Genomic DNA, 26,321 nt, shown 5'->3' with positions numbered 1-26,321 from the left:
TGGGATCAAGACAGTGGGCACCATCATGACATGTCTGACCAGTTCCCACAATACATCAGAACACCAATTTTCTTTGTGTCGTTTACACAGCCCTGAATGCATCAGATGAAAACAGCATGAAGCCCCCCTCAGAATATACTGGGGTAGTTGTACATGAATTGCAAGAGAAAAAAAATCACTACAGCCAACTGTGACGAGCTGCAAGTGTGACAGATCAGTTGAATGCAATATAAAACTTTTGTTGTTTCTGTGGCACATGAAAAAGGGAAATCAACAAGGAGTTCACAGATTTAGTCTCTGCATGGGAAGGCAACATTATTAGGGGTGAAGTCCAATTTCCATGCCTCTAAGGATTCACTGTATCCTGAACAACAGCAACACTGATATTTCAAAAAGAATAGCTAATCTTAAAGGCTACCCGAGATCCATTTATGGAATAGTTGTTAAACTTTCCTGAACACTACAATGAGCATTCAGCAATATCAATTCACATCGGAGCTTTGGTTGAAAATACATTTTATACGGCCATAGTTTGATTCAGTAAAGCCTATGGGAAACTTGGCGTGACCAGTGACAAACTACATGTGAACCAAAATGATAAAATTTGTAGATGAATGCAGCTTGATCCAAATGCAGCTATAAATTTGTCATGTGACTCCCAGGTTGGTGTTAGCACATCATCTGTACCTGAATTTGACACTGGGCAGGCTGGAAGCTTCTGAGAGTGTTATACAGTCCTAAAATCATAAACATCAAGCCAAATCTTGGTATAAAGCTACTAATCATGAACAACTATAAAGGGTCTGAGAACAGGTAAATCAGAAAAAGCTGAGATGTGGAATGAAGCTCCAAGTTCTGTCACAACAAAGGGTGGACATGCTGCCTGAGCGGCACTGCAGGTCTATGAACAATAAAACATGCCCACACTCACACCACAAATGGATGAGAATGTCCAGACTCTTCACAAGAGGGATTTTGAACTGAAAGACTGTGCCCAGGTAGATTGTGTCCAACAGGAGAATGCCTGTCAAACATTAACCATTGTAGAGTACGGTTTTAATTATAAAAAAAAAAGAGGGGGAGAAATTAATTCCAGAAACACTAGAGTTCAGGAAGCTCTGCGCTACTGTCACACCAAAGGCCTACCTCACAACACTTCAACTCTGCTGATGTCTGCTACAGCAATATTTTGATCGTGTGCAGATGGAAAGCAAATGTATCATTCTGATAATACAATGCCTGCTCTTAAGTTTTCTGTGGTTAGATCTAGATTTATGTACATTATTTCTTAGGCTGATGTGACCTTTTCTGCTTAACACACATACTGAGCTGGCATTTTAAGTGAAGGGAAAAAACTCATCAGCGCAATTTTTGGATCATGTACCCATTATTTGCTGGTGTTTTACTAAAAATGCTGGCAATTTTCCAGTTCATTAAGGATCAGCTCAGATCTGATGCTGTTAGCAAGAAATAAAGCTATTAGGATACCAATGGCAAAATATTTAACCTAAAAAAAAAAAAATCCCTACTGCTTACAAAGTAGGAACATAGTAATTATGATGTTGGCTGAAGCCATTTCTAGTTTTAGTCTATATGCACCTAAAGGAAAACTGTTCTGTTTCTTTCACTCAATAGAAGCTGTCTTGGTCAATTAAGTTACTGATATCTAAAATGGCTTGTGACGTTTACTGTACTTCTTGTAAGCAAGGTATTAAAAGCTTGAGGCATCAACAGAGAATGCCCTAGGAGAAAAGCAATACTGACTTTGAATTAGAAAATAATTCCTCCCTTAAGCAAAATTAATACTGATTATTCAAACACTTCTATACCCTCGCCATTCTAGGCAGAGGGTACTTTTGAGCAAAGATACTGTCCTAGCTCAGCCAGCCTTCAATCCTGCTGCTGTGTGTGGGGACGGACATGGTGGTTCCACGTGCTGTTCTGCTTTTCCACCTGCAGCACTCTGATGCCGATCCTGTGATGGGGAAAATAAAGCAAGACACTCACTGATTTGTCTAAGAACCACAAAGTGGTGCATTTCCACCTTTCTGGAGATGACGACTCAGATTACAAGAGATTTATAAGTCGCATTGTCCTATATGTTGTTCCTTGCGAAGCCATTTAGCTGTATGCTTTACGAATGCATGCAGAGAAAGGTGGAGGTGGGTATCAACTGCTGCCATGCGGATCATAACAACAGATCACGCAAAACCACCACATCTGTTCTGTACTGCACAAAGGCTTGTCTGTTCTAGAAAGTTTCCTACGAATGCCTCCTCTTCAGGCCTCTCTTGTCCTGAAAGATGCCTACGACACATTGCAAACGTGTGAAACGGCTGATAAGCAATCCCGTAGCCACACTGGTGATATAGAAGTTTTACTTATACAAAAACTTTGAAAGCTGAACCAAATTATACGATATGCTAGGTGACTTTCAGTAAGTGGCAAGAAATTGCAGCTGCTCAGAGGACCAGGAAGACTTCTGGAAAAGCAACAGAAGCTCTAGCAGCTCCAGAGTGTTATGTGATTGCACTAGCTACACCTACGTTATGGAGTGGTCATGTTGGCAGCTGATGGAAAGTACTTCATCAGCACTTACACCAATGCAAGATGAAGACTGATGGGCCTAGGTAGAGATAAGTAAAAAGGAACAAGCAGCATAATGAAAACAATCCCACCAAATGCTGCAATTACCTACCTCTCCCTGTACAGAGCTGGTCATTCCCTGGATATAAGAGTCAACTTCTGCATGAATCAGATCCATTAATTCAAAGTAGTGCAAAGTCTGGGCCAGAGACACAAGTTTTGTGTTGCTATTGTTTCCAGGTTTTGTTTTGGGGAGCGGAAAATGCCAAGCTTATAAACTGCCAAAACCCGCAGCATGGAGTTTCAGCCAGGGCTACTGACAACACCAGAGCTAGTCCTGCTGCCAGCCCTGCCAGGATGCATGCTGTCTGAGAGACCTGCAGACCTGGCCACACTAAACCATGTCTGTCTGTCTGATGCAGATTAATTCCAGCTGATCCTTACACAAGAATAATTAGAAGAAAAGCAAAAAGGATCTACCTTTGTGAAGAGTAGAATATCATTCCTATGAGTGAGCTGATAAACACAATATTAGACTCAGAGGCTGGCTTATCAACAATTGTTTACAAATCAGCTTCACACTGTTCAGGTTTGACAGCCCTGTGTTTAAGTTATAGCAATACATATACAGTAGCAATATCACCAGTCATAAACAAAGCATCTGCTGGCAGAATGTGGACTCAGCTATTGATGCATGTATTACATCAATCTCCAGCAAAGAAAACATTAAACTAAAGTCTGTTCAGGAGGTGCTCTGTGGAATAAACAGAATAACTATAGTCACATTCACTCCTTGTCCAATGCCAATACTTTCTCTTAACTAGAGCACGTGCCTGTTTCTTTTATGCACAACCACTGGGCCAGAAAAGATTGGGAAGGTTTGTGTTTCCAGGCACCGCTTGTGAATTCTGCAACTTGTTGCCCTGATCTTTCTCCCAGTTTTAAGGTTTTATAAACCTGTATAGAAGTTGTTTGCATCTATTACCTTTCATTAGTACAAAGTGGCCTACATGGAAATTTCTGGGCTTGGATTCTTCTGCTGCAGTTACCATCTTTCCTTGTTCTGCTTCATGTTCCCACTCTGCCCTTTATCGCTACTTACTCAAAGGGGTCGCTGGGATCAGCTCTCTGGAGCTCTGGAGGAATCGGTATTCTTTTGTAGTACATTTCCCAGTCAAAAGCTCCTCGCATGGCATCCCCCGCCTGTGCCTCGTAGCCAAAGTGATTGTGGTCAATGACATCGATCATAGGACACACGATGGTTTTGTGGTTTAGCGCAATCTGGTCTGAAAAATGAAAGTAGAAAATAGGAAACGGCGTGTCTAGTCAAGCCATCTATCATATTACTGCAAAGTGAATCCCACAGGTTTTCTGATGTTTGAAGATTGCTTGCTTTGTTCCCTATGGCCCCCAAATAATTTCATTTTTCAAATCTGTATCAAGCCTTTATCTAAAGTGGACTTAATGCAGTTGGGCAATGATTAGAAGCATTTACAGTTCTTTAAAGGGAGGCATATCCCTGTGAGACCCACAGGAGTCCAGCCATCTATATCTCTGTCACTTTGCTACTCTGAGCTGTCCCCAATCTGTCAGCTACGGAACAAGCCAGCAAGCAAAATGTAAAAATACTCCTTCAGCTGCGGGGAGTGTGTATGGCAAGCTCCTGCGAGAGAGATTTGTGTTCCCAAATGTGAATCTCGGCTCTTGCAACCATTCAGCCGCTGCTCCTGTGGCTCTAGTGTGCATCAGCTTTGAGATCAAATGCTGCAAATTAAAGGCAAACTCCAACACGAGGAACAAAACAGGGCTCGTGTCCTTTTTTATTCTGAACTTTGAGATATAAAGAAAGCTCCACAGTATTATTCTTACTCACCTGTTTTCTAAAGAAAGGAGTTTCTTTTTGCTTTAAAAAAAATAAATTAGAACTATAAGGCTAAATCAAATTCTCATCTCCAGTTTAAGGGCAGGGTGGGCCTGAGTCTGCTCCTCAGAAAAGAGAGAAAAGAAGATATTCCAGCTGCAAGAATTAGGCAGAAGAATAATGGTTTGAAATGAGGAAGTACAGGGAAAATTTGTAGCTATGTTGGCATGAAAGGACAGTAGAAAAACTATAAACCCTTGAAAAAACAAAATCTCAAAATTCCAAGTATAATAAAGCTTTTTCTCCAAATGGTATCCTAGATTCTCTACAAAATGTAATACATTGTAGGGCCTATGTGGAAAACTTGTTTTTTTGTTTTTAAGGATTACATTTCACTGGTGCTGGATAACATCCTAAAAAAAATCAGAGGGCTGAGAGTGGAATGAACACTTAGATAAGGCGGCAGGTAATACTGGTGTAATGATTAATAATACATATTCGGCTTCCTTGCTTCTAAGCATTGAATTTAAGAAAAAAAGATTATGTTAGCAAAACATCTGTAGTTTTCATATTTATCCTCAGTCGTTTAGAGACTGTCTAAATGGTGGAACAATGCTGACTGCTAGTAGAGAAATTAATGTGGCTGGAAGTTCAGCAGGTTTTTACATCCTTATCCTTTAATAGTGAAAATAATTTAAAGCACAGGCTCTCACAAAATTCTAGGAAACTCATCTCAGACATAATGGCTGCATTACTGTTGCTATTGCCAAATATAATTACATTCACTGGTATACTGTGTAGTGTTATCTGTCATCATTATGTAAAGTCATTTTTACATAATTTCTTTCCTGTGATGGTCCTGCTAATAGTTATAGGGCTTATAATAATCTGTCTCTGATCCCCTCCCTTCTAAATTGATCGGAGGAGAGAAACTAAAGGGGATTGATTTGGCTGGAGCAGGTCAAAGGTAGACTCATAATACATTAGCATCCTTCTCTTGATCTTTAAAAGCTGCTGCCTTTAAATAGACTGAAGGATTGCAAATCTCAAAGTCACATGCAGAGATAGTCAGGGAGAAAATTATTTGAGCAATGCTCAAACTCAATTCCAGTTTTCATTTCTGCAACTCTGCAAGAATTTTGCAAGTAAGATGATGCTTACCTGCCTGTTCTTGTGTGTATCTGCAGAACTTACTTCTCAGCCCCCAAAATGTTTTAGAGATGATGAGGAGCCACAGGAAGATCTTGACTTTTGAAGAAACCAGGGTGTTTGTAGTGGTGCACACCAAAAGGCAGAGTAATCAAACTTGCAGCCTCAATGTTTCTTTCAGTATGCCTAAAATAATGAATTTTGCATACATACTTCTTAGGCTTAAATGCAGCCCCAATACAAATTTAGGACACAGAAAAAAGGGCTGTAGGCCTTGCTTATATTTCACAAGAGTGCTAGTATCATGGCTTTACAGAAGTGAACGTGCTGCTGCTTTTGCCAGCCACTGCTCTTTATCCCACCTGCTCCTAATGCCAGACACTGAAAGCCACAGCTGAAATGCTTTACCATTTCTTTTCCATTGCCTTTACTCATCATCCTCACACAAATTCCTACTGGTCTGAAAATTTCCATGCATTATTTCAACACATGTGCTGCAGATAAAGGGAAGAACAGACAGATAAGCATCACTGTAGATGTAAAAATCATGCAGATTTGAGGGAAAGCCTGGAACAAGAGGGAACATTGCTCAGAACTTTCTCCCTAGCAATTTTTAGCAATGTATACACACTTATTTGAATTCAGCACTGTTAGTATCAAGCTGAGTGTGCATACGTGGCAATAAGCAGAAGTTTTCAATATTGGGTAAGTCAGTCTCAAAAAAGTAGGTTTTATCTTTATAAGAAAGATGCACCCCTTTAATTTCAAGTGCTTGTTTCAAATTGGCTGGTTAAAGTAACAACTGCAAATTGCACATTGCAAATACACTTATTTTCCTACTTACATATGTGATTACAGATAGTGACGTTTGAGTGGCTCAGCAAGTTATCTCTTGTTATCTGAGTTGTCATAAGTACTTGTGTTCTCAGTCTTCCCCACTGGCAAGTAATGCATCATATAAATGTGGAGATGGACAGCTAGAGCTAGCAGGTGTCTTGACAACTTACTAAGCATGATCTAATCATAATGTGATTTTCAGTCTTGGTTAGGAAAAAAACTTGTTTTGTCAAACCTAGCTCTGAAAGCCTATGGCACTACTGATCTATTGTCCATCTCCCCTTTCTCACTGCTCCCACAGCAAGATCAACAGAAGGACCTGCACCTGGTTTGCTGCTCAGTTTCTTACCTTGAACCTGCAATAACTGCAACTTCACACTACACGAGACTCTCAACTATAGCAGCTGGAGGCCAAGTCACATCTTGCCTTCTGCTGACTTTATACTACTGCGGAGTGATAACAAACAGCTGTGTTTGCCAACATTTTTACATGACTACAGCTGCCTGTTCAGTGAACATCAGGCAAAACTCTCTGAGATCTCAGAGTGGCTTCTCTCAGTTTAGAAACTCATTTAAGCTAAAAAAATAAACTAAATAAAGCTTAAAGAAAGTAAAGAAAAGCCATTTTGCACCTGTTTTTTTAAGAAAACAGAACAAAGGAGCGTAACTGAAAACAACTATGGCTCAGTGCCACAAAGCAATTCAGGTACCTAACAAGTACTGCAATAACTCAGTTTTCCTTTGGTCTAAAAAGTGATTCCTTTTGTCTAAAAGTCAATTCTGAAAATATGTTAGATGTCTAAATAACTTTGAGAACAGTCTTTAAGTGATCACTCTTTTCCGACTCCCCATGCTCTAACTTGCAAGGTCTCATTTTAAAAAAAGAATGGTTTTGGACAGTGGAAACGACTGCTCCTCTCAGCAAAGACTAGTAGTGTGCATTCCAGAGCAGGGCTCTTGTTGAAGACTTTTCACTATATATGGCAGATACAATCAGACCTAAATTAGGGCAGATTCAAAGCAATAAATACCCAATATAACATCTGTTTCGGTTTCCTTGAATAACATTCAATCACATGCAGTGCTGAATCACAAGATAGACCTTTATATAAATACTTGCAAAAATATATTAACTTTACTATTATTAGTAGCCAGGTGTCATCTGATTTCAGTATAGTAAATATTTGCCACCTGCTGGTTATGAGAAAATTCTCTCATCCCTTTTGGAAAACAGGGCAAAGGGCATCCTTAAATATACTAGCTGTGTGTTCATTCTCTATTTGTCTGGTCTCATGTAAAGCTCTACTTTTTCTTTCAAAATAAAGCCTATTGATCCTGGGCTCCAGCGTTCCTCAAGATTAATTTCTAGATCCTCTGGCTGGTTAGCTAAGGGTATTTCTACTACATGTGGAACAAGAAAGTTCTCATTCCACTTGAGAACTGGGACTTGGTCTCTGATGAAGCTTCTCTCATCTCCCCAATTTTCTCACTTGAGGCTGAGGGTTGCGATCAGTTCAATACCCAACTGCAACCTAACTGCAGTTATGAATCCTTTGTGACCATTCTACTCATTTTTCAGTTTTTATTGAGTGAAATCCAGCTAGATGTCCCTTCATTTCAGACAAGAAAGCAAGAAAAGGAACTGATATTACAACTTGCAATTTGCCCATGTCTAAGTTAGCAAAATAGAAGGGTTATGTTTCATTTACAGTAAAGATTTCAGAGGACAAGAGTGACAACCTTCTTGAAATTTCATCATTAGGGGCAATGTATCATGCACAGTGGGGCAAAATCAGAAAATAGAGGAAAGGTAGAAAACTCCAGAGTGTGTAACAGCCACTTGATGGGGCTGCTTGTGGAAGGCTTGTTGAAACTTGTATTCCCCTCTGCTTCTTTATGCCATTTGGGCTTTACATGAAGACATGGAGGTTATTTTTAACATGGTGATGTTGTGATTAATGGCAAAGTGGTAACAAGGGGGTAGACTGTATGTGTAATCTGATTAAAAGCTAGAAAGGATGTAGATTTAGTATTTTGTACGTTATCTTGTTGCCAAGCTGCAGAAAAACTAGTTGCTAGTATTTTTTTTTCTCTCAAGTGATAGGTCATTAGCAGAACAGCATCTCTTCTTGGCTGCAAATGCTTTATCATCTTATTGTGTGGCCAAACCAGTCCTAGCAACAAAATTCAAGAAACAATAACCATTAATTGGTGAAACCCTATCCTGTCAAGTACTTATGACATAGTCTTTTAATTAATACAAATTTCTTTAATAGTAAACTCAGAAATTTTCTTTGGTTTTGCTAGCAAAAAAGCACTCTGAAAAGCATATACACTTTGCATGTAGTCAAGTGTGTAGAAAAGGGGACGTTGTTTCCTGAAGTGAAACCCTAGACTACAACAATTGATTCTTTCCATTCCTTTGACTAATGGAGCTTTGCCGGCTGCAGCTGGAATCCAGCAAAGCAGTCAATAGCAAATCATTCTTTCTGAGCTTCCTATTGTGAATGCAGTTGTTATTGGATTTAACTCTGAGGTCTTGGATACATTTACAGCAAAAGCTGTTTTAATGGAACATGGAAGACTAGGAAGGAGTACAATACCTGCATAACATAAGTTTTCAGGTTATAGTAAGGGCATAGCATAATAGTAGATTTAGTAGTGTGTTAAATGGTAGTAATAATAAAACAAATCATAACTCTTATAGGCCAAAGTGATACTTCAAAATTTTATCAGTTCTTTAGTCACAAGAACCATAAAGGGGAGCTGCTCGCATTTCTCTAAGTTCTCTCTCATATTGACTCTTCAGACACTGCAGCACAGCTACAAACACTTCCATACAGTGTATGTCCCGTTTATTGTGGGACATGGCTTCGATTGCTTACGCTATGCTGTATGCTCTGATTTTAATGGCTGATGAACACTCATACACTTACTAAGCAAGGGAGGCAGCCAATTCACGTTGACTTCGCAATGGGAATCCAGAAATGTCAAGACTTCTCCTCTAGCCAGCGAGGCTCCTAGCAGTCTGGTCCGAATGAGCCCTTCTCGTTTCTTGGTACGTACAATCCTCACTTTGGCAAAACGGACCATGTATTCCTCCAGCTTCTCTTTTAAATGTTCTAGAAAGAAGGGCAAAAAAAGCGTCAGTGGTGCCAGGCCTGGAGGAGCCAACAGAAGGACAGGTTGGCATACAACCCGCCAGCAGCTTATCTACTTCCATCTCTTGTCACCTCAAGTTCTCCAAAATCTGCCACAAATCCTCTCTGAGGCGGTTCGAAAAGTGCAAATGTTCTCTGTTTTATCACACAGAGGAAGACACTGACACTCTGGACCTTTTACTGCAGTTGCTACTGGCAACCTGCCATCCACAATATAATCATGGCCAAAACAACTGCAGGATATTCATCCATCCTTTGGTTCCTGCAGCCCAAGGCCAGATAAACATTCTGGCATGCTGTTTTATAAACAGTGTCCTTTCCAGGTGGGTTTCCTATATCAACTAATTATGAAGAGCTATGCTCGGAAAGCAGTTTTTAAAAAGTAAGCATTAAACTAGCAGGATGAGATTGTTTTTGTAATGGGAAGGGAAACAGACACGAAGGAAGATCTTAATAGTTGGATACCAGCGTGAAGCAAGTGGACAGCTGACTTTCTAATAAAATTAAGCTGCAAATGTAGAGCACTTGATAGGTTCTCTTATCTGCATAACCTGGCTCTGTTTGTATCACAAAACAGCACCTTTGGGAACTTTTTTTTCTTCTGACTAGAAACACACAATAAAAATCATAACATCCTCCCCAACAAAAACCACTCTACAGTTTTGCCTCTTCCTAAATACGTCTACAACAGAAATACTGATCTTTTGTCTTTGATATAACACCTCAGCTTGTCCAACTCACTACCTTGTAAAAATCTGATAATTTCATTTGGCAGGGAAAGAGGGAGAGAAAAGCTTAGTCTCCAGTAATTAAAACTGGTGATAAGCCACGTTTAGTGATGCAAGCTATGCCTCACTGAAATGGGTTTGCCAGGTTATGATTGCTTCTTATATCAGCTACTAATTCTTTGGACTCGTGTGGTCAGTACAGGCCTCGATCCAGACCTTACATCATTAGAGATTGCAAGAAGTTTGCTATGGACTACCTGAAAGGACTATCATTTAGCAGTACCCTTGAGCATATAAGGCTGACACAGATTAAAGGCAACAAGAAACAAGTCACAGTGCAGAGAGTGCAGAATCTTGTGTTAAAATAAAAATCAAGCTCCACTGAAATAGAGCTTCCTGCACATGTCTCTGCTCCTTTCCTTCCTAGCTGACCAATGCACAAGACTTTCCAAATCTACCTGACGGATGGAGTAGAAACAATGGTGTGTAGTTTTATTTATTTAATGGAAGAGTACTGCATGGAATGCTTCCCTGCAATGAGGAATCCTGATGTGTGCTGAGACAGAAGAGGGAGCAGCCTGAGGCCTGGGAACATCAGCTTGCAAGGATTACAGAACAGCCTAGGGGTTTTGGGAGGGAAAAACAGAATGCTTTGGAGACCTGCTGAGCCAAGAGAGTGGTTTGTGTTCATAGTACTCCCCAGGAGAAGTATTAGATCAAGTGAGAAGGGCCAAGTTTGAGGCCACCAAAAAAAAAAAAAAAGAATGCCATTCAAATAAACATCTAATGTTTGGTCTTCTACTCTGTGGTTGATTGCAGAATACACAGATTTAAATTCTGAAATATGGTTCATCTACAGTTGGACTCAATGATCTTAAAGGTCTTTTCCAGCCTAAATTATTCTATGATTCTATGAAATAAGAAGAATAGAAACATCCTTTTTTTCATCCCATTTTGCTACTTAGGTACTCAATAAAAACCATCACAATCCCCCAACAGCTGCGATGACAAGAGATGTAATATGTCTTTGAATGATGATCTTTGTATGATCAACCATATTCACGGGACAAGGGCTGTGTGCCACTCTGACTCATTTTAGGTACCAGCCATAATTCAGCATCATGACTGAACTGAGGTTTAATCAAATCTTAGATCATTTTGTGCCCACGTGCAAGACTGTCTAAAATGTATATTTATTGAACTGTTTTCCTGTTTTTATGAGCTCCATCGAGGCTATTCCCATAGCGTAGGAATATAGAAGAAGGGAAATAGACCTTAAAAATAAAGATACAAAGACCTTGCAGGTAATATAAGAAAGTCTGTTAGGGCTGTCAATCTGGATTTTTTTTTTTCTATGCAGTAAATTGTATCATCTTATAGCCACGAAAAATGAAACAGTTTCAAAGTGATGGGATATTACATATTTCCAAAGTAAATCAAACCTAATCTGTTAGGTACCATAGATTCTGTTAGGACTCAGACACTGGAAATTTCCTGCAGTTCTTTGAGTTCATCTAACCCTTTCCCCTCTGATCTCTTCCACCCACAAGTCTTAAGTTCGTTTGCACCGAATATAGTGCATATGAACCCTGCAGCAAGAGCAAGAACACATTGCTGCACACTGCACAGACAACTAATAAGAAGATTCAGGTTACTCAGTCTGAACACAGCTCTCCAACTACATGATCAAACTACTTAACACCTTGGCTATAGTGCAAATCCTCCATCTTCACCCATCTGCCCTCAGACATGGGTACACTGATGAGAGTATGGCTGATCAGAGGATCATACTACCTAGCTCTGAATTTGGCTCTCTGTCAGATGCGAATGCTTTACTATTGCCTGTGACCTAGTTCCAGGCAGTTTCCTCCTTTGTACGTGAGGGCAGCTCCCAAGGAAGCATCTAAACTCTCTGATGGAGAGAAGCAGGAGCCTTGAACGACCTAAGTTGTTCATGATGTTGGTAGGCTCTCTGTTGCCTGTATAGAAATTCAAGGCACACCTGAATTGGACCTTCACTAGTTAGGTGTCACAATGGCTAAGGTAAGGCCCGTGCAATAGACAGTTTGAATATGGCCACCACTGACATTTAAATGAACTAATACAAATGCACTCTTTTCATGCATTCTGATTCTTATCACTTGTCTTGGGCAAAATAAATTCAGTCTCATACAAAGGACTTAATTTCATTCCTTTCACATCTTGCAGCAAGCAAATTCTGAAAGCTGAGCGCCTATCTCTTCAGGAAAACACTTCAGGGAGAGATGATGTAAACTATCATATTACGATGCATTCTTTTCTGTTCTTATATCAATTGCTAAATAACAAAAGAGCTGAATAATATAATTTGATTGTCATCAGTTGTATTGGAGCTTGAACTCCATGAAATCAATGTTAGTTCACACTGTTCTTTCATTGCTTCAGGTTCCTTGCGAACTGAGGAAAAAAGGTCTCTCAAATTTTAAATATTTTAATTTTTTTTTCCCCCCAGAATAATACCTGAAATTCTGTGGAACAAACAAGAGTTCTCTATACCACCTTCCTCCCTCTCTCTCAGACAGCTCTTCAGACATTTCAGACAGCATATCATCTGATCTGTGAAGAACTGCATTAAAACATCCAGCACATCTTTTGATGCCAGAATCACATATCACAAAATTGTTTTCATCTACTCAATTAGTCCCATGATTGAATTATTTTACTATTTTCTCCTTGTCTCTCAAAGAGCAACTCACAAAAAAGCAGAAGTATACAAACAAAATTTGTATGTCTTATACACACAGAATTCTAAATGCCTCCTCATTTAGACATACCTGGAAGTAATCAGGAAGAAAACAAAAGTAATAAGTGTTAATTTTTATAGAGCTTAGTTAGATAAGTGACATAAAAAGATCAGGTCTACATACAAATCAAAGTATATGGATTACTACAGATACATAAGGATTCCAGATTTGTTAAAACAGCTGAATATTAGCAATATCCTAACAATATGTCATGACATAGTCAAACAGATACCAGTAACGATACCTACCATATCTTTAGTTTTGAGATTAGGCCAAGACAACAGTTTCTTTGGGAAAAATTCTCAATAACTATAAAACCATCATGAATTATTTAGGTTCAATCACCAACTCCAATATGGTTGTGAGAATGAAAATATCTTAAAGTGGAGGGAAAAAAAAATCCCTTTTGGATCATAAGTAATGATTTTTTAAACTTAAATCAATATGAAAGCACTCTCGCATTGTGTTTTCCCCTGCAATGTCTTGTGGCACTGTTTCAAATCCTACCAATCTCTAAAGGCATAAACAAACACAGAGTAACAGCCAGAGACAGAAGAACAGTAGCAGTTTTAAAGAAAACTGTAGCATTTTCTACTATTTATATAAGTAGTAAAAACATATCTTTCATGTCGAACCACTCATTAAAGCCACTCCCACATTACTCAATATACTGGTATTATCACAGGTAAGAAGCTTTAAAGCAAAATGGCAATTTTGTAAGACCTGCGGTCAGCAGCTGGCTTTAAAGGCTAGATAGTTAATCAAAGAGCCCGTGTTTGATCCAAGGGTCATGAGGACATAGATGCTCTGACAAAGACAATGCCTGGGAATCTCACAACCCAAGTGCTGCTTAAAACAGACTAGACGAGAGTTTAGAATTCTCTGTATAGGAATAGTTTTGATTAACAAATCATCTAGATGTTTAACAATTTTTGATTTTTTTAAACTTTGTCTTTTCTGAAAAAATATCAAAATAAATTGCCCTTTTTCACAGAACTCCACAAATTTCCTTAGCAGAAAACCAAATTATATTTTATTTCCTGTAATGTAACTGCATTTTCTCACAGTTCCCAATTACTTTGTTACTAATACTATCTCCAGAAGCATCTTGCACACAAAACCTACATATTACACATATACATTTAGAAGCAAGTAAACTCAGGTGCCCAAGTAAACATGCATCAATCAATATCAGAGCAAAACTATAATTCTAAAGAAATTCTCTAAAAGAAATTATAATGTCATGTGTAAAATAGAAAGCAACCTGTAATAAAAAGGCCTTTAAATGTCCAGGGGACAACGCCTTCTGCCCATTTATTACCAAAGAAAACATTTCAAGCAAGCTCGCCATGACAATAAAACAGAGAGGTAGGATGTTTCGTTTATATGCTGTAATATTACATAAATTTCACTTTCAGAGTTAGGCATGAGAGAGAAGCCAGTATTTAAATTCTACAGTGAGCTATAAATGGTGCACTTTGGATATAAAGAAGCCAAAGCCCCTGTCACTAGATATGGGGAGTAAATGTCTAATTTGTAATTTAAAAGAAAATACATCATTCTTTTCTTCACAGTGTTGATCAAATGAACCCATGAATCATATGCTTGACACATGCCAGGCACCTGCCAGGGCAAGAGTTGGCACAGGCAGTGACAAATAAAGAATAATGCACAGGCAGGAGGTTTACAGGCTGTCACTGCTATGACAAGTGATGATAAAGGGAAGCATTATGTCTCTTCTAGCGATAGTCTGTAAACAAATTCTCCATTGTCATTGTTTTGTGTGGGCCTTCTCTGTCTTCATTTCAAGTCTGGAGAAGTTTTCTTAAAAGAATAGCAGACACAATTGCCTGGTCATAGTAATTAAAGATCTACTCAGAGTACCCAGCTACTCAGTTTGGTGCCCAGAAAGAAATTGGAAATCAAGGTTCTGCCCTTGTCGGGAAAAAATAATCATAGTAGTAAAAAGCAGAACTGCAATTCTTCTCTCCTGTTGGGATGCATACAGGGAATATTTCATTATCACACTGGTACCCCCTGGCAACATGCACTATGTGACAAGCAATGTTCCTCCAAGGTTACTGAGAAGATGGTAAGAAAGACTTAAAAAGATATGAAAGCTGGAGCTGGTCTTCAGGACTTCTTTGATTGCAGCATGGACCATGAAAGGGGAAGGAAAATACAAAGAAAATAAAGCCTTTTGTTAAGCATCTCTCCAGGACAGCCAGGCAGGTCCACCCCAAATCTGTGCCTGTAACACAGTTTACCCTCTGCACCTCTATAGCATCTCCAGTTTCTGCTCCAAAATACTGACAACCTCTGTTACAGTATCATCGACCTGTAAATTATCAAATAATTAAGAACAGCAACAGACCCTGCTAAATGTCCTGATAAAAAAATCTTAACTAAATCTGTTTCTTTTTAACTTTAAGTGATGGAGAAGTATGCAATTTGAGCTGTTCTGCCATTCCCGATGTGAACCATATAAAAATATTTCAAAAACCCCTTAAAGTAGTAGAAAATGTATGCTGACCTCTCCTATTACCTCAGCACAGGCATATGGGATGAAGCAATGTGGCCAAAACCATAGTAATCTGATTTTAGGCCAGTAAAATAATCTGCAAGTGACTATATCTGTTGGTGAAAATTAAAGTGGTCAAATGGCTGTTTTGACATGCAGCAATAATGAGGCCAGTTCAAGAAGATTTTTCTCAATCTTTTTTCTCTCCAGCCAGCACTAGAGAGCTTTGTGCCCAATATGCACAGAAAAACCTGCGTTTATGCAACATCCATGGCTCTCATTGTGGAAAGGATCTCCATCACTTTATGCCCTTTTCTGCAAGATGGGAGTATCTCCCCAGGTAAAATTAGCAAGGATACTCTCCATTCCTTTCCCAATGCCTTGAGCATATATTTTTGCTGGAGCACCTCAGCTTAATCTTTTGATGACTGAAATGCTTTTGTCCAGTTCGTGTCTTAAGCTCGACAGAAAATACATAAAGGAAACTTAGTGGCCTATGATTATTCAGTTATTATTTGTTTTCTGCTGCAATTGACAAAATAGCCCTCTCCAGTGCATTGTCATTATTTTTACTATCACTACCTGTATATATGCTACCATAAAAGCAAATCAGTCTGAAGAGAGAACTGAAGGTGAGCCCATGAATTTGGGTACAACTTCTTTCTTCCAGTTTCCTTTCAAGTTTTTTATTTGCAGACAATTGGTTGGAAATGCTGGTTGGACATAGGAATGTTGCAAAGTCTGTACCAGGTCAGCTGCCAGTTTTCTAGCCGAGTCAAAGACTCCCAGAAGGACAATTCCCCTGGTCACACCTCTGGGTAAGCTCATCCACTGCCACGCTACCCTTCTGGTGAATAACTTTTTCCTAAGGTTCAGACTGAATTTTCCAAGCTGCATCTTGGGGCTCTTGCCTCTTATTGTACCATCTGCCAGTACCAGGAGGAATTTTGTTCCGCCATCCGTGCAATTCCCATTCAAGCTGCTGTGGGCAACTATTGGATCACCACTCAGCTGCTGCTTTGCCAGACTAAACAAGCCCAGGTTCCTCAGCCTCTTCTCAAACGCCACATACTTTTGGACCGTGACAGTGTTGCTAGTCCTCTGCTAAACTGACTTCACCTTTTGTCATCCTTCTTGAACTGCAGAGCCCAAAACTGGATGCAGAATTAGGGTGTATGCAGCACCAACATCATAAAAAGCATAATTTCATCTGCTCGCTCTCATCCTAGCATAGCCCAATCCAGTTTGCCTTCCTGGTGATTAAAGGCCATCACTTTCTCTTATTCACCTGGTATCCACCATGACCTTTGCAGATCCTTCTCGGCACACCAGCTGGCCAGTTCACATTTTTACTGGTACATGGGGTTATTCACCTTGGTTCAAAATTTAGCAGTCCTTGTTCAACTTTATGAGATTTATTTTGCCCAATCCTATAGATTCTCTGAACTGACACTACACTATCTGATGTGTCAATCGCTTTGTCCATTTTAGTATCATCCGCAGATTTGCTGAGGGTACACTGTCTCATCATTCAGGTTATTGGTGAAGATATTGACTAACATTTCTCCCCAGGACTTACCTAACATATTCTGCCAAACAGACATCAAGCCATTGATTAACTACCCTTTGAGTCCATCGACCCAATCCATGTAACAGTCTTTTTGTGCAGCACATCCTTCCTCTGTCTAGCAGTGAGAATATTGCAGGCACTAAAACTTCTTAAAGTCAAGACAAGTTACATCCATCACCCTTCCCTTGACCACCATCATCATGAAAGGCAATCAGACTGTTCAAACGTGATTTGCAGTTGGTATATATGTGATGATCATCCAATATTATGTCCTTCATGTATTTGCAGGTGGCTAGGCACCACCCAACAAGATGTGCTTCATGATCCTTCCAGGCAAAGAGCTGAGGCTTGCTGGTTTGCAGTTACTAGTTCCACTTCTTTCTCTTTCTCAAAGATGTAAGTAGCACCTTTTTCTAGTTGGTCACCCATTCTAGTTGACTGCGATTTCCAATGGTTGCCCAGGCTTTTGGTTATCTTCCGTTGTGCCTTTACTTTTCACCTAGAAGACTGTGATAGTATTCTCTCATCAGATACCCAGGTTGAAAGTCTTTTACTCCTAATTAGTCCTGACTGAGTAATCCTGGAGGAACGATGGGGAGGTTTTCTGCCAGACAGACTTTCGCATCTGATCCATAGCCATGTCAGACTAAAACAAGTTCCAGGAGCAGACAGGTACTGTGAAAACTGTTGGTTTGGTAAGTCTGACATAGACTGATAAATAAGAGAAAAATTTATAACTGCTTGGTATAATAGCAATCTCATTTGAGCATGAGCACTAGATAACCCATTCTTTCCAAACAGTGTTGCACACCTAAGAGTAAGATCACTTGAGAAAACCTATGTAGTTACTGCTGATCTGGAAGTAGCACTGTTTAGAGAGACATTTGTGCCAATCGCTTGGAAACCTGTTCTGCGATGCTTGGGTTAGCTGGCTCAGGGCAAGCTAAAATGCAATCTCTTTTTCTGATATTAATAATGAGCCAAGGTCCTCGGATGATATACTACAAGGCTGTGGAGAGTTTTCTGAACGTGCAACAGTTCCGTTCATCACTTGCACATCTATGACTATAAACTTCCAGACAACACCTTCATTTTGATGTTGAGTTTCAACTACAGCCTGTTAAAGTTGAAAGAACCTCCGAACTCAACAGTAAATGCACACTCCTTTGCTCCAGCCTCAAAAGGTCAGCATTACTGAGAGGAGGAAGCTGAACAGAGCAGATAGAATATGTATCTTAGCTTCATTTAATTCATGATAAACTTCTCTGAACAAATCTGTTTTGTAGTGTATGGGCCTTCATATAGTCATGAAAGGAGTGGCTGGGACTGCAGAATCTGTGAGGCTAGCTGGATTTGCTGAGACTTTCTCAGACTATAGCTCTGGTCAATAGAGACATGCAGAGATCCTGGTATCTCTTTGTTCCACTTCCCTGAGCCCATGTAATTGTGACTGTTATCACGGTCATTCTGTTGCCAGCAAAGAAGCACCTAGGATCTCTTTGCCAACAAAGTGAGTGTTCAGGTAATTGAACACACAGAGGAGGTTACTCAGATATAAGGTATGATGACTTCTTATACGGATGTCACAGAAGCATCATTAAACTCTTTAGGTGCTTTTCCATTCCAGATTTTGCAAACAGGGAAAGGATCAAAGCACTTAATTTTTAGGTTGCAGTAATTTAGCATAGTAAGTTAGACCACCCCATGAGCAGCTATGGCTGCCTGGCTAGTTTGTTGGTAGTGCTGGCATGGCTCCAAATTTTCCCCTTCTGTAAGGAAAGAATGAAAGATGGTTATTTGTTCTTATGGATTTATTCTAACTGCCAGTTGTACGAGGCAGTTGATTGATACCTTCACTGGTGGTGTAGTACGATAACTCATGTCTTTTCCACAGCTGAGAGCAGACTCCTTCATTTGCTATGTTTGCATCAGCCTAGCTCTGAGAAAGGGGCCTCCAGCTGGGAGGAAGGCGGCCCTGCCTTTTACCCAAAGACTACTTGATCTAATCATTATTTATCATCTGAAAGCCTCCAAAGTAACAAAATTACCACAGTAGTATTTTACATCTTACAGTTAAACCCTTCCAGGAATTAATCAATGCTCAATGTATTTTATACCTTAAAATTGAGGCAAAAAAGCACTTAAGCACTTACTCCTTATTAATTGATCTTACATGCTTAATACACAAAGTCAAACAAATTTTTTTAAAAAAACCCAAACCCTTGTATCCACCTCTGCTTTCTGGCCTGTCTTTTACAGCCACGATAATTAAATATATCCCCCCCCCCACACACAAATGAAAGATCTTTTCACTTAAAATATTTAAAATAAAGACAGTTACTATTTCTTTGTATTTTCTCTGTGTCTAATTTTAAAGCACTTGTCTTTTACATAATAAAGCTGTTCACATCCCTTTGGTGTCCATGTTCACAAAAGGGTTTTGGAACTGCCTGAAGAAAGACTATGACTTGCTTCTTCATATAGGTGCCCGTACCTATTTCTATTTCCCCAATATTGTATTTTGTATGCAAAAAGCTTTGAAAAAAAGGAGGGAGGAAATATGTTACTTTTATAGTTCTGTTCCTCTGGTTGTATCCAAACAGTTTGCCAGCTAAAATTTGTATAGGAATAATTTTGTTCACCAAAGGAATGACACATTACAAAATGCAACCCCCTTATGCTAGATGAGGAAATTGGTTAAGCATATACAGCGAAACAGTTTTAAATGGGAAGTAAAAATTAATTAGCAGGAAATAATTTTTGCTGCAAGGTAAACATAATAATCACCTGAATTGGAACGCGATCAAGAAACTGTACCCAATTAATGATACAGCAGATTAAACAGGAGACAGCTCTTAGGGCACAAACAGGAGACGAAAGCTGCATTCCTCTCTGCTTGTCCTCCTCTGAACTGTATGGGTTGAGAGCACTCAAAGTACAGTGCCTGACCTTAAGGGTGAAAAGAAACCATACAACTCATGCTGAATGGCACTTTGCAGAACATTTAACTCCCGGGAACAGCTTCACTGCTGCAGCAGCATGACTCATGGAATCAAATTCAACCAAACTGGGAAGAATTTGTTCCCCTTATTGCCCTGGTAGTCCTGAGCCTCACGTGACCCTCACAAGCATGCTCAGAACCATGTTGCCCACTGCGGTGATGAGAAGGAATGTGGAAGAGGTTTCAAAAGCCTTTTTTATAGACAGCTTTTTTACAACAATGACTTTACCATGGATGGACGCACTTGCTTTGGCCATTTTACTACATCGCTAATTCAACAAATGTAGCTGTGGCTACGGCTCAAACAAGAATCTGGGCAACTGGATTAGTTATCAGGGCAACCACGGTAAGTATACGGTAAGATAAAGAAATGTACAGCTGCCTTTACAGATCAGTCTCTGGACACAATAATGTAGTACAGACCTGTCAAAAGGGTGACCTTGCTGCATTAAAATTTGATTCTTTTTAACAGGTCTGTTTAGTACACGGGTATTTATACAGTAACTCATCCCCAAGGGAAGCATCTTGTGAGGTTTATTCCAGGTTGCAAGGCCAATTAGAGAATGATGTTTTGAAGTGAATCCAGGAAAGCGTAACTTTCCTTGAGATCAATACATTGCTCACAAATGCCATACTCTTGTTTTCAGAGTCACACTTTTGCATCCTGACAATACTAATTGTTAAAAATAGTAAACGATGACCTGTCAAGCAAGACTTTTTTTTTTTGGAACATATTTCTAACACTGCAAACAATCTTGCAAATTTTGAGACCTGTCTTTACACTGACATTTTCTCTGTTTTGCCTGAAACTATCTTTGACATATTTTTAGTTCTTCCGGCAAAATATATCAGACTTTTACAGTAGGTGCTGTTTTCAGAGAAGTCTTCTCTCATACTGCTCTTTTTAACCTCTCAAATGCCAAGGACAGATTGCACTGGAGAACTGGTGAAACACTGCTGCAAGGATGTCACTGACCTTATACTTGCAGAGGATAGTAACAGTGGTCCTTGGGAAAGGGGAAAATAGAAGTCACACAACTCGTAATTACTTTTTAAGTAGCATCAAATTCTGGTACAGCTCCCTACACTGGACACTTTTATTTCCCTGAGTAATTCTACTGACATTATAACTCGTTGCAAACCTTAGGCTCTACTAACCTAAAGATATTGGAATATAGCCATCTCCTATCTCCTAACAGAATATTTGAATAACTTTCTGCCTAACTGAAGGTGCTACACTTCTGTAGTTCTTGTCCATTCTATGTGCTAAACATGTTGGGTAAATCATCAGGTCCTAAACACAGCTTGCAATTAGTCCTCTTCCTCAAGAATTCAGTGGGTGCTTTTTCCTAGTGCATGGGTTTGTTCTTGTAAATAAAAGAAGTCCTTGAAATATGCTTTGAAACTGAAATTTCAAAATACAAAAGAGAGTTTCAGCAATACCTTATTCTCCTTGAAGTTTGATATTATATCAAGAATTTGCTCTTGTCTTCCAACTTTTGTGTCAATGTTTGTCTTTTTAAAAATTCTCTCTCTGACATAGGAGTATCAAGAATTTGCTCTTGTCTTCCAACTTTTGTGTCAATGTTTGTCTTTTTAAAAATTCTCTCTCTGACATAGGAATTGGAGTTACCAAGTGTTTATTATGGAGTGATGAATTTACCTAAGCTCTACATACTGCAGCAGGACAAAACATGAAGATACTCAATGAGGTTTCTCTAACCTACTGAGAAAGGCCTTAAATTTCCAGTATTGCAAATGCTAGAACTAAGTATGTGGCTATAAACTTTTGAATATCCTTTGTATCTCCTGAATTTTATTTCCTACAACACAGCACCTGGCATTACTAGACTTTTCACAGCTGGAATGCAGGCCTTTATAAACTTCAAGAACACTTATTGTTGAAGCAAGTATCCAGTTCCTTCCTTTGATTGCTGCATTCTATCATCCAAACATTTTATTTTCTTAGTTATTTCAAGAGTTTTCTCTTTTTCAACTTTGTCTAGAGTGGAAACACATCTCTTCTTCTGAAACTTTGATACTAAAAAGTATCTGTCTTTACTAAGTTAGAGCTATACTTCTCAAAATTGTTTCACTCATTTATTTGCAAAAGTTAGCCATGCTCTTGGTATAATCTTTGCAGTCATTGCTATGTCAAGGAGTGCAGTGTAAAAAGATGGAGTTAATATTGCTGAAGAGGTTTTCAGAAAGCTGCAGTCCATGGGAATTCTCTGACAATCTACTAGCAAAGAAAAGCAATCTGTTTGAGCCATGTTTCTGAGATTAGGTCAGGCATCTTTTTTTTTTTCTTCTTTCATTATTTGCAACAAAAAGTTTGCTTCCAAAATTAGGTGTATAGAAGTCTTTTAGTGAAAGAACTAGACTGCTATTTTGAAGCATGAGAATTAATTATCAGAAAGGAAACCATTCTCTGTTCATAGACTAATCTGCTATGATGATGTTCCTCTACATAATGAGGCAAACATTGATGCATAATTAGGCATCTCCTAAAATCAGTATGAGTTATTAATCAAACAATAACACCATATTTTTTTCATGGATAGATGATTGGCTTTTCACTTTTTATTTAAAACAAGAAAAAGAACAAATAATGAGCTGCTGCATAAATCAAGCTTTGGAAGAGAAGTTCTTTCTCTTCTTTGTTATCTTTTTTCTCCCTTTGTTTTATGCATTGAATCAACCTGTCTTTTCCTATCTCTCAGCTGTCACAACTGTTCTGCAGTATCACTGAAGCTCTTCACATCCTCTTTAGTCTGGCAGGTTCCCTCATTAAGGATGTGAATTTAAGAAACAGAAAGACATGCTGAATATTAAATGAACAGCTAAGATCCAAAATTTAAATAAATAAATATTATATTGACTATTAACAAGAAGATCTCATTTTGCTCCTAGCAGCTTTCATATGGTAACAATGGGATTACGCTCAGACTATGCTCATAGATTTCTATACATCTTATTCTGAAAACTCCTCCATCACCTTCCCTCCCCCAAACTGCTGTCTGTCTTGCAACATCAAAAGACAGCAGATGTGACATAGGATATAATCCAGTATTTTTTACTTTGTATGTCAGAAAAGTTTACACTAACATGGTCATCTCTGGATACAAGGAATAAGGATGACATGGATTGTTCTAAATTCCTTTGGAAAGTTGAGCCTCAGGCTCATTCCATGTCCACCATACGGACAGCCATGTGAGTTCAGATCCAAACACAAGAATTTGCTACTTCTGGCCTTATATAAACACAGCCTCTTCCTTCCTAGTGATCTTTTCAAATCTTTCATAAGTAAAGGATTAACGGATTAGCAGATATCAAGTGAAAAATAAATCATTGCCATGAATACGTCTTATTGCTCTTGGAAAGTTGAAAGCTATTTCAAAACCACGCTGGTCGTATCTGCTTTACAGTGTTTTACTGATCCTTAAAGATGGACAAAATGCTGTACTTCTGAACACAATTCTCATACCATTATTACTGATAAAACTACAGATTATAGATTAAATAGAGCAAAGAACCTTTGTATTTCAGATTTCCTTAACGTATGAAAAATAACCCTGTCCAAAACCACATTTAAACCTATAATAGAACTGCTTGAAGAAATATATGAACAGAAAAACAAAAGATTGTCTCATTTTCATTTTAAAGAACTTTTTACTTAAAGTATTCAGCAGGCTGTCAATATCTTGACTGATCCAAGAAACCCCTGTGGTCCTGACCCGAACTATACGCATCTTCCCCTCACCATCTTTTCACTGAACTGGAAGTGTTGTGGTTCAGCACATAGGGCGCCACTTGTACTTCCCCTCAATTTTGTGCTGGTGCGAGGTTTCCCACCTTTAGCAGAGAAAGTATTCTAAAAAAGGTGTAATAAAAGGAGTGGGAAAGTCATTGCCATTCGCTGCAAACTTTTAATATTTGTAATCAATGTGTCCTCTGCACTCTGAGCTGAAAACCAGCCACGTGAATATCTACTGAGGTAAGCATGTAAGTGCAATGCAAAAAGAATCAAGGCAGAAAATACTCTCCCTGGGAAAACTTTTCATTGTGAGTCACATATCAAAAGATGTACTGTATTACAGATAACCTCCTCCAACTACTCAGAATCACACAAGCAGCCATTCCTTTCCAATAGTCAACTCACTAATCTCTATGGCAGCTCCAGCAATGGCTTGCCTGGAAAAAAACACAAGTATTTTTGCATTTTACCTGTAGTTTGACCTGTAGAGTTAGTAGTTTTTTTCCATGGAAATGTTTTAATCACTTCTCTCCATTTTTGTTGGGTTTTGTTTAATTCTTAATAACTTATTCCCCAAGGTTTGCTTTTTTCCTCTTGTAAGGGCATTGCTTAGATCCAAATAAAACAGGTAGAAACCACACAGAACAGGTAAAAGCAGATACAATCAGACAGAGAAACAGTGTCACAGTGACCCACATACCAGTTTTGTAACTGTTCCCATTTAGTGGATTTACTTTTAGAAATGAATAAAACCAAATTAAACTTCGCTCAATTTTCTGATTAACTAAGACATTCCTAGTTTCACTCATCATCAGCTGGAATGGCAGATGCTTGTCAGGCTCTGGAAAGTAAACTGTGACAGCACTTATAGGTCAAGGAACACGTTTAGCTTAATTTCAAAGGTACCTGAGAGCAAGAGCTCTGAATTCTTTTCTAGAGTTATGTTTCTGTGTTCATATTTTCTCGGAAGCAGCTGAAGGGAAGTAAGAGCAACAGAAAAATAACAGGCGAGTAAATAAAAGTTACAGTGGGCAAAGCTGAATACGAGAAAACTATAAAAATCAAAACAGTAGAGAGCACAAAAGTAAAAGGTAAAATACAAGTAACTACAATATTCTGAAATGAATACGATTTCTATTCATACCAGGCTATCATTCTGCTGAAGAAAATGTTGGTCTTTCAGTTCTGCTGCAAAGGGCAGACTGCATCTTAGCAATACATCTCATAATTTGGTTCACTTTGTGGCTCAGAGTGAAAGGGAGAACACTTAAAACTCACAGACAAATGGAATACAAATGAACCTGATTTCCAAAGGAACAGCTGGAGATGTTCAGAAGGAGGAAATAACATGCTATGTGGTTTCTTTCACTGATACAGGCTCCACTTTGCCCAGAGGAAATTCTCTTGAAGACAAGAGTCTCCCTTAACAGGAAATTTCCCTCAGTACAAAGGTAATGCACTCCATTTATTAAGATTACCAGCTAACTCTTTAAAGCAAGAGCTTTACACAAGTGTAAATTTCATTTTCAAGGGAATTAAGGATTGAAGCGCTCATTTATACTGTAGCTCTGTGGACCACTCAGTTTGGCATTGCCGAGTGGTAGCAATAGGCCTCAGTCTTTATAAAAATATTAAACACGTCAGGACACAGGACTTGTTATGCTGTATCTTGAACTCACTCTGTCTTGATTTACTGTATCTGTAAAAATACATAAGAAACATAGACCATACCTTCAAGTTGCTTAAAGATATGATGATTATTGTCTAGCTTGGCCTAGCTGTAACACCACTATTACTGGTGGTAAACTGGCTGCTGCTTAATCCTGTGTTTCTGAGCTTTAGTTACATTACTTGAATTTTTTTCCCCATTGCATTTTGCTTAGTTTTGTGTAGTTGCATGGTTCTCCCCCTGAGAAGAAATCATAGCATCTACATAGAAGGATTAAAAAACTGAAGTGACTAACCCTGGGAGGAAGAAACCCTCACCCTCACCTTCCTACCTGCTGGCAAAGAAGTCAACTCAATGGAGCAACGCATAGGGAGGGTGAGCATAACACCAGAGAAAAGGGCAGATAATATGATGCTGCCTTACAACTATTTTAATTGCATTATTAATAAAAAACAAGTGCCCTGTTTTTGGCTGGGATAGCGTTAACTGTCTTCATAGCAGCTGTTATGGGGTATGTTTTGGATTTGTGCTGAAAACAGCGTTGATAACACAGGGACGTTTTCCTTACTGCTGAGCAGTGCTTACACAGAGGCCAAGGCCTTTGCTGCTGCTCACCCCATTCCACCAGTGAGCAGGCTGGGGGTGCACAAGAAGTTGGGAGGGGACACAGCCGGGACAGCTGACCCCAACTGACCAAA

General features: G+C 39.0%; 1 protein-coding gene across 1 annotated transcript in view; it reads right to left on the bottom strand.

Annotated features, from left to right (window-relative positions):
• Positions 1–26,321, bottom strand: part of GALNTL6 (polypeptide N-acetylgalactosaminyltransferase like 6) — a 481,223-nt gene that overhangs the window by 75,678 nt on the left and 379,224 nt on the right. Inside the window, exons 5-6 of the mRNA XM_075751893.1 lie at positions 9,370–9,555; positions 3,689–3,872 (exon numbers count right to left, since the gene is read on the bottom strand). Of these exons, the coding sequence (XP_075608008.1) occupies positions 3,689–3,872; positions 9,370–9,555 (370 nt within the window). The remainder of the gene's footprint in view (positions 1–3,688; positions 3,873–9,369; positions 9,556–26,321) is intronic.

Source organism: Balearica regulorum, chromosome 4 (genome assembly GCF_011004875.1).
Source record: "Balearica regulorum gibbericeps isolate bBalReg1 chromosome 4, bBalReg1.pri, whole genome shotgun sequence".
NCBI lineage: Eukaryota > Metazoa > Chordata > Aves > Gruiformes > Gruidae > Balearica > Balearica regulorum.
This window is presented reverse-complemented; position numbering and strand designations above follow the sequence as displayed.